General features: G+C 16.8%; 1 protein-coding gene across 1 annotated transcript; it reads left to right on the top strand.

The window, feature by feature from the left end:
- Positions 1–1428: 1428 nt before the first annotated feature.
- Positions 1429–1894, top strand: SRAE_X000256900 (Hypothetical protein; the record flags this gene model as incomplete). Its single annotated transcript, XM_024645799.1, has 3 exons — positions 1429–1644; positions 1684–1776; positions 1814–1894. The coding sequence occupies 3 exons, from the start codon at positions 1429–1431 to the stop codon at positions 1892–1894; spliced, it is 390 nt and encodes a 129-aa protein (XP_024500046.1).
- Between the last annotated feature and the right edge of the window lie 8223 nt (positions 1895–10117).

Genomic DNA, 10117 nt, shown 5'->3' on the forward strand with positions numbered 1-10117 from the left:
TTACTAGATTGATTCATAGTCTACGAAAAATTTTCAATAATAATATTTTATTTCTGATAATTTTATTTCATTAAAATAATATTATTCTTTGTAATTATTTTATCTTGAAGTTGTCAATTTTTTTAAGTTACTTTCTTTTAATTTTTTACATAGAAAATAAAAAAACAATAAATAATTTTCAGCTCAAATATCAAGTTAAAAATTATTGTTTATTGCGACACTAGTTCTATTCCGGAAAATTCAATAAACGTATAATTTATTTTCTTAATAATATTTTAAAAAAATTAATAAAAAATAGTTACGACTAATAATATGTATAAAATTTATTTATTTTAAGAAAAATTTATTATTTTAAAGATGTTTTAAGAACAAATAATATTAAAATTTAATATTATTCAAAATATAATAAAAGTTATAATGCTTTTGTTATCAGCATATTGTTATATCATTTAAAAATTTATTAAAAAATCAAACTTTATACAAGTGTATAAATAAAACTAATATATACATGTATTTCTTTAACAATATACTCTTCATATGATTGAAACAAATTATCTTTGTTTTTTAAACTATAAATTAGCTTAAATATGTAATTTAAATGATTCTAATACTAACTTTTTTACTTGTTGAATATAAAAAAAAAGATTTATCAAGAAATTAATAATAAGACTTATATGTTTTTTTATTAAAATATCATAATAATGTGATAATAATATTTTTACAATCATAATACGAAATTTATGGAAAATTAAAATTAACAGATAAAATTAATGAATCAAATCAAAGTGTAAATTTAATTAATTAAACCACACTCTTTTATGTTAAACTTTTAAAAAAAAAAACAGTTTTTTCTTTTTGATTTATTCTTAATTTTAACAATTTAGAGCTTGAAAACAACAGATAAAAAAACCTAGAAGTTTTAAGATACTAAATTTTAAATCTTTTTACTGTTCATTATTTAAAAATATAAGAAAAAAATATATTACAAACTATAACAGTTAAATTTAATCATATACAAGAAAAATTATACAAACAATAAAGAATTGGATATTATTGTATCATAAAATATATCTTAAATAAGATTAGCAAAGAAAAAATAAATTAATAATCTATACATAAATTATTTTTCAATTAACTTTTTATTCGTTTGGATATGTAAATAATGTTTTCCAAATTAAATAATATATTTAAAATTTACATCAAAAAATATATTAGATAAATAATTTTTTTAATTTTATAAAATTATATTTTATAGAAAAGATACTTTAGTACAAATTATAAATATCATTTTGTACAAAAAAAATCCTTTTTATAATTTTATATTTAACCACATTATTTAATATTTAACATGTAAAATTTTTTTTTTAAAACTAAGTACATTCTGAATGATATAAAAGAAAACCAATTTGTAAAGGTAGCATAATCAAAATGCATTTTATAAAATATTTAGCTATCTTTGCCATCTTTGCCATTCAATTCAGTTTACAAGACGTTTCATCTGAAGAAGATTCAAACCAAGTAGCTGTAGCATCACAAGAAGGAAATAATTTGTCTGTAAAACAAACTCAAATTCAAAAAAAAAATTTACTTGGTAGTTTAAAAGATAAATTGGGAGAAAAAACAAAGGAATTGAAAGCTAAAGTTGTAAGTAAAAATATTATTTTGATTTAAAATTTCTTTTAGGGACAAGCTAAAGATAAAGTAAAATTAACATTAGAAAATACCAAAAATGAAGTAAAAGAAAAGCTTAACAAAAGTCCCAAATTTAAAAAAACTGTAAGTTATAATAAAACGTTTTAATTATTTTTCTTAGTTGGAAGTGAAAAACAAATTGAAAACCAAAGCTAGCAATTTTGGAAATAAACTGAAAACAAAAATTTCTAAGCTTTTTTAAAGAATGAAATTTTTAATTTTAAGATTATAGTAAACATTGAAATATTTTTAAAAAATGAATATGAATAGTACAAGAAACAATTTTTTATGTTTTTTAAAAAATAAAAAATTTATATATAATTTTTTTTTATCATAATATCAATGTTATTTTTATTTTCTAAAATGAAACTTAAATTGTTCATTTTTTATATAACATACAGTTTTTTTAAAATATAGCTGATAATGCTTTCTTGAATGCTGTTTTCTATTATTTTTCAAAAATTTATTTTTAATTATTTCTTTGAATTTGTAATTAAAAGACTTTTTAGTGTCAAAAGTATTTTTAATCTGTCTCAAGATCATAAAAAAAGAAATGATATTGAACTTAAAATATAGTAAAAATAATTTTTAAAGATGTACTCTTAATTTTGTTGATAGGTAACTGTTTGTTTTCTAATGAAAAGTAAATTTGTAAAAATGGAAATAGAAACCATAAAATTTTTTATTACAGTTCTGTTTTATTTTTCTTGTCTTATAAAATTTATATTATTTAAAAAAATTCTTTATTTAAAATTGTTTTTATATTTTTTTTTCTTAACGAATATTTTTAAAGTGATGAAAGAGTAAAGGTATTTTTATGTGATAAAAAGAATTTAAATGTTTTGCCTAAAATTAATAAAAAAATGAAATAAATACTTTTTAGTTAATTATCACTTTAATGTTTTAAGGATTAAGATTAAAAACATGACAAAAAATCTTCACATGCAAGAAATAAGAACCGGGATGCGTAGGTAAAATAAACAACTTAAATTAACTATATTATATGGAATAACTTTGAAAAATTAGCTTTAATAAAAATGGGAAAATGTGTCAAAACGCGTCAACCTTCTCAGCTTTATTTATTCTACTTTAAAAATTTTGAAAGTATATATTATATTTTGTTGTTGTTATAAATATCATTAATTCATTAATGATTTTAAATAATTGTTTTAACTAATATAAAATTTAAAAAAATAAATTAATTAAAAATTTTATTTAAAAAAGAAAAAGTTTAAATATACAATAAAAAATACTTTGTATTTAAACAATATTTAAATTACTGTATTTTTTCAGATCTAACAACATGGATAACAATGTTTTAAAAATAAGGTTTTTTACTTTTAATTTATCAAAATGTTAGTAGATAAGAATAATCTATTAAATCAACAAAATTCAAAAAGTAGAATAAAAATTTATTATAATAAATATATAAAAATTATTAATAAAAAATTTTAAAACTGCATATAAATGTATAAATTAATTCAAAATATTGAAGTAAATAAAAAATAAATTGATGGTTAACGGGTTTGCCATCGGTGCGTTAAGTCGCAGTCGGCTTTCAAGCCGCCATAGCTCAGTCGGTTAGAGCGTGGGTCTAATAAGCCCAAGGTCGCAGGTTCGACCCCTGCTGGCGGCAATACTTTTTGATTTTTAAAAAATGTCAATGAATTTTTTTGCGTATCAAAAATAAACTATTAACTATCATAGTTAATTTAACTTTATTTTTGTTAGTTGAACAAAAAATTTAAAATTTTTATTAATATTCTCAGAGAAATAAAACTTTATATATTATTATTGTTAATCACAAATTGTAATTATTCATATTATTTCTGATTATAGTATAAGTATTTTTTACATCACAGAAAAAAGCCAATTAATTTGACGGGAAGCGTTAGCAAAAGCATTAATTTTTCGTTTTTTATTTTTATTAAATCACTTTTTATTATATAAATAAATTAATAAAAAACATTTTTTCAATTAAAAATTTTAAAAAAAATCATGACGTTTGATTTACATTTAAAATAAATTTTTTGTATGTAATTGATAGAAATACAATGAAAAAAATATTATATTATTAATCAGATTTACGTGCTATTATAATATTTCAAATGAATTAATAAAAAAAATTTTTTCTTCTTTATAAAAATAAATTACCTTTTTATTGATATAACTTTTGTTTTTAATTATAAACTTTTGCAGGAGATTTTTTTAAAAAATACATCTCTTTTTAAATATTACTATTTCTTATAATATTTTTGTTCCTAAAGTTATTTTATAATATTGTTAGAAAATAATAAAAATGCTAATATTTTGCCATTTTGAATTTAAGTACTTTAATTTTATAAAAATATGCTTTTTAAAATTTTGAACTTGTTTTATAATAAAATGTTGTTTTAAAAAAATAAAAATACTTTTTAATGTGTGTGATTATCTTACTTTTTATTATAATTTTAATAAAAGTAATTGTTTTAATTTTAATATTTTTTAACAAACTAATTTATAAAGAAATTATTTTACTATAAAAATAGTTTTAGAGCCTCTAAACTTAAAAAATTTGGAGAAGTTTTTGAGAGTACTTTGTAAATTATATATTAATATAAATCATAATTCAAATTAACAACATCATTAATTTCAAAAAGGTTATTATCACATTTATACATAAAATTACATTTCTTTTATTAATATATAAATTTTTGTTTAAGTTTAGTATTTTATTTTAAATATCTAAAACTACGTTTTAAATCAGATTCATTTCTTTATCCTTAATATTATTCACTCTAATGTAATTTATATTATTCTTTGAAATTTATTTGTTAATACTTAATTTTTGAGATTTTAAACTTTTATTTTTTAAGTAACTTAATTATATTTACAAAAAAAAATTGTTTATTTATTTCAAACATTATATTTTTAACCAATTTAAGCCATTGATTTTAGTTCAATTAAAATTTATTTATAAAAAAAACGTGTTTTTTTTAAATTTAAAGTATTTAACTGACGCAAAGTAGAGAAACAAAAAGTAACGTGATATTGGTAGCAACATATTAAACAGGTAGCACGCTGAATTCTAGTAGAGTTAGAAGAATAAAAAAAGACAATTTGTTCTTGAAGCTGTTCTAAGATTTAGCGTTTTATATACCCACGAAGTAGAATGTCAAGAAAATGAGGAAATAAAAATTTTTATTTTTTTTAAATATAAATATATCTCCTTCTTTAATTGAAATGATTTTTAAATTTTAAACTTTTGTATTCTATTTCTAACATTTTTATTATCCCTATTAAATTTCAAACGTACCATTTAAACTAATTTTATTAGTTTGAAATAAAAAGATTAAAAAAAGCTATTAACAAAAGAAATTTAATTAAATTATACAAATAATGGTTTTTTATGTATAAAAATATGAAGATTTATAACAATATTGATTATTCAATTAAAAAGAAAATACATATTATTAAACTAATGGCACAAGAGACTATTAAATTTGAAGATAAAATATAATTAAATAAAAAGGTATGCCATTGTTAATTTCTATGTTCTAACTTCAATATTATTTGTAAAAACCAAATTTAAAAATAGCTATTAAGAACAAGAAAAATATTTTTAGTTATATTAAAATATATTTATTATTCACAAATGTATATAGATGATAACTTTTCCTAATTTGTTGTTTTCAAGATATAAATCTTTTTTAAAAGTAAAATTGGAAAACTTATTATCTTTATTTTAAAATAATTTACAAAAACAATACCTTGTTTCTTGTTTAAAAAGATAAAATTTATCTTTTCGTTTGTTTTTTAAAAGAAAAAATAATAGTAACAATATATTATAATTAAAATGTAAAAGACATGCTGCATAAATGACTCCGGCCGGATTCGAACCGACGATTTTTGGTGTGTGATACCAACGTCTTAACCCCTAGACCACGAAGTCGCCTTAAGCAAGAATGATCTAAGTCATTAGTAAACAAATTCAATTATCATTTTTATTATTTTCTATTTAAATGTTTTGAAAAAAAACTTTATACACATAAATTATTTCAAAATCTTACTTTTAACAATTATTTTTAATGCTTTTTGTATTTAATTTAGTTAATTTATTTTTTAAACAGTTGCAATATTCATTGTTATTTTAACTTTATAAATTATTTTGATAATCAAATTGTTTAAATATTTATAATAATTTGTCAAATTATTAGATTTTTTATGATACTTTTCCTTAAATATGCATCTTATTAGCTATTTTAGATAAATCGTTTTTAAATTTTTTAATAAAATTAAATGCTTCATTGAATTTTTCTAAAGTAAACTTTTGTATAAAACTAATTTATAAATTAAATCAACTTTTTTAAAAGAATTTATCTGTTAACATATAAAATTATTAATGTTTAAAATTTGAAGTAAAAAATTAATATATAAATCAGAAACATTAATTGTTAGTTTTTTATATATGATGTTTTATTATAGATTAAAATAATTATTTAATCATTTAATAAGTACTAAATTAAGAATAATCAATTTTAAAAGTTAATTGAAATAAGAGCATAAATTAACTAAAAAAATATTTTATTATATATCAGATTCCGTGGTCAAACTAATATGAGTTTTATAATTAATCTAAATGAGATAATATAATATAGAATTTCTTTTTAAATAATAATTAAAATTATTTATATGTTATAATTTTTTAATATTAGAATAAAAAATAATAAATTGAACATTTAAAAAATAGTAATAATTATTTTAAATTTGATTCATCAATGAACAGAACATTTATTATACCTAAAAGTAACTTTAGATTTAAATGTTTCATAATTTTTCCATCTAAATATAATCTTATTTCGTTTAATCATATATTTTAAAATTATAAACGACAAATTTGTTTTTTTTATTTAAAAAAGCTTCAAAAATTATCGCTTTTACTTTCGCTTTAAATAAAATTTTGTATAGCAATTTTGATAATTAATTGGTTTCATGTTTAAATTTTTTGCAATACTTTCTTTTATTTACTGAAAAAATATAAATTTCATCATTTAAAAAATGCCTACATGACTTTATAATAATTTTTTTTATGATTTTGAAAAATAATTCATAAAATGGATCAAGAACGTAATTTTTTACATATAGTAATTGTGGTCACATATCAAAATAATGTTTTCAATAATTTTATATTAAAATCTTATGTTTAAAAATCAAATAAATATCGTTTTATGCCAAAAAAATTTTATTGCAAGTATTACTAATTTTATCACATAAACCAAATAAACTTGAGAATAAATAATATATAAAATACTTTATATTCAAATTTAAATTTACTGTTTTATATTATAGTTTAAACGAAGTAATTTATAATAAAATACAGTTACAAAAAGTTTTGAATTTTAAAAAAAAATGGTTTTAAACATATAAATGAAAAATTAAATGTGAATAGTTTTTTTAAGGATATAAATAGATCAATAAAAGAAAGATAGAAGAACTATTAAAAAATTTTAAGAATAAAAATTTTGGTAAATTTACGAACATAAATTAATAAAGTTAACAGGTTAATTTTAAGTATAAATATTATAAACAATTTTTTTTTTATTCTAAGCAAATTAGTTTTCAACATTATTTATTACAATACATTAAATACTATACAAACCATATAAGTATAAAAAAATACACTAGAGTAATAGTTATCATTATATAAACAATAACTACATTACCATTTTTTATACTAAATTTAAAACAATGTTTTAATATATTTACTAGCTAAAAATAAATTTTTAGAGATGTTTTAGACACAATTAAATATATGGACTAATTTTATAAATTTTTTTTACTATTTTATTTTAAAATCTTACTATTAAAATATTATTTTACATGTTAAATTTATGCGAAAAAGAAAACAATTATTTTAAATGATTATTTGTTGACAATTTTAACATTTTGACAAAATATGTAAATTTAAGTATTTTCACTCAAACAATGAACAACTTTTTTTGATTTACTTTACATATGAATATTTCTTACAGAAAAAAATTTTGACGAAAGTGATGATATGTAAGGTAATGTAATATTTGATCAAAAGATCTAATAAAATGATAAACATTAAAAAAATTGCTCAATTTTATGCTAAATTTGAAAAAATATATGAAATAAAGTTATTTGGAAAAAATTATAACATACATAGGTTATTTATTACTGTCTAAAATGAATATATATTATCTTTTACTCTTTTGAGCGAATATTTATCATTCAGAACATTTTAACTGGATCTGCTGTTAAACATATCTTCTACTGTTTAATGCTTTTTTATTTTTTTTTACATATTTTTAAACTTTTATTTGATACTATTGTAAAAATTTAATTATTTTTTAAACAGAAATAATAAAATTTTAGTAATTTTGATTTTATATGGCAAATATTTTGTAATATTTGTAAGAAAAATGATTTCTTATTGTTAACGTTAAATTACCGAATATTATATATTTATCAAATTAGCTGATTTTAAAAAAATAAAAAAAAAAGGCTGGCGTTAAAAATTTGTTTAATTATTTGTGTTCAAATTAGAATAATTAAAATTTTTATCTCAAAATAATTTTTAATAATTTATTAAGTAAGAAATTGTTTTTTGTACTGATGATATACCTAAAATAAAAAACATTTTAGTAATATAAAGTAAAAAAAAAATTTTTATTATCTGTTTTTTCTAAATACTTTTATTATTTATTATAAAATTATTGTTATTAAATTTACTATATGTTTTATTATATTAATGAAAAATTAATACATGATAAAGTTTTTTTTGTAACAGTATAATAAGATATATATATATATATAATATATATTTTCTTCATTAAAAAAATAACCAAGGCAATTATTACAAAAAATTTGAAACCATCTATAATTATTATATGATAATATAAAATTTTAATTTACAATTTTTTATAAATATAATATGCAACCTAGCTTAGTTTTTATAGCTTATATACAATTAATTGTTGTTAATATAATAGTTAAAAATAGGAAATATATATAGAATAAAAATATTTTATGTTGTACTCATTTTTATTAGTATAAATTATACTTGAATTTAATTTTGATATTTTTATCTTGTTTAGATAGCTTTCTCAATTTCAAAACACTTAGATTTTTTTTTGTAATTAACTTTATATGTTTAATTTCTTTTTTTAAATGGTTAGAATAACATTCTATTAATGATATTTCCATAAATTGTAATTTAATCTCTACTGTAGTATATTATTTTATTTGATATAAATGTTATTATTTACTACAAATTTGATATATTTCTATCTCCTTTTCACTTATTTAAAATTCTCTGAAGGTTTAATTTTATCAATATTTATTAAAAGTACACCTTTTTGACATGATGAAAATACTTAAGTATATTTATTTGTTATATTAAATAGAAAAATAAAAAATTATTTTATTATTTACATATATATAATTATAAAAATCAAATTAATAGTTACATCAAAAATTAATTTTGTATTATTAACTAAATTTTTATCTTATTTTTAGTTAAAAATTTATCAAAAAAAAACAGTTGAATTAAGAAAAATTTTTCAAAACTTTAAATGGCTATTTTATAAATATTTCTTTTTTCTTAATGCCAATTCTTGTGTTCTAAAATTTTTTTTTTCTTTAAAAGAAAGTACCTTTTAGATATAGTTATTAATGGTTATACTCATTCTATAGAAATATAACATTTTTTTTTTTATAAAAAAAAAGTATATTTTTATTATTTTTAAAACTATTTTAATTTTTTAAACTGATATTATAGTATTAAGTTCAAAAATTGCTATTTTTAAATAACAAAATAATTAAAATTATTGTCAATAAGTGTGATCGTTGAATCCATGGTATTAAAAAGGAATTCATCTATAACAACTTTATATAAAAAAACATTTATAATATTTTATTGGTTAGCTAACAATAAAAGAAGCATCAGGTAATGTTTTAAAATACACAAATTATGGTTTTTTAATACTACCTAATTAAAAATATTTAAAATTTTGTTAATTTTTTTAAATTTTCTTATCTTTCTATTATATTGGTTAAACCAACGCAGGTGATAAAAGAATTTTATTTTTTTGTATTTTTTGTAAATTATTATATCTTGAAATACTTTTATGTATATTACAGAAAAGATTTAATATTTTTTACCTTTATATATAACTTAAAACCTTTTTTATAATTTATCAATGTTATTTAATTTATTGACAATTCCAATTAAAAGCTATATTAAAAAATAAATTTTAATAAAATATCAATTACAATATTTCATTATTTAAAAGAAATATTATTTATAAAAAAAAATATTTTCTATTTATTAAATGATTACACACCAATATATAACCAAACAAAACGAATAAATCTTTTTTTACTATATTACTCGATATATATTTTAAATAGAATGTTACAT

This window comes from Strongyloides ratti, scaffold srae_chrx_scaffold0000009 (genome assembly GCF_001040885.1).
Source record: "Strongyloides ratti genome assembly S_ratti_ED321, scaffold srae_chrx_scaffold0000009".
NCBI classification, from domain to species: Eukaryota; Metazoa; Nematoda; class Chromadorea; order Rhabditida; family Strongyloididae; genus Strongyloides; species Strongyloides ratti.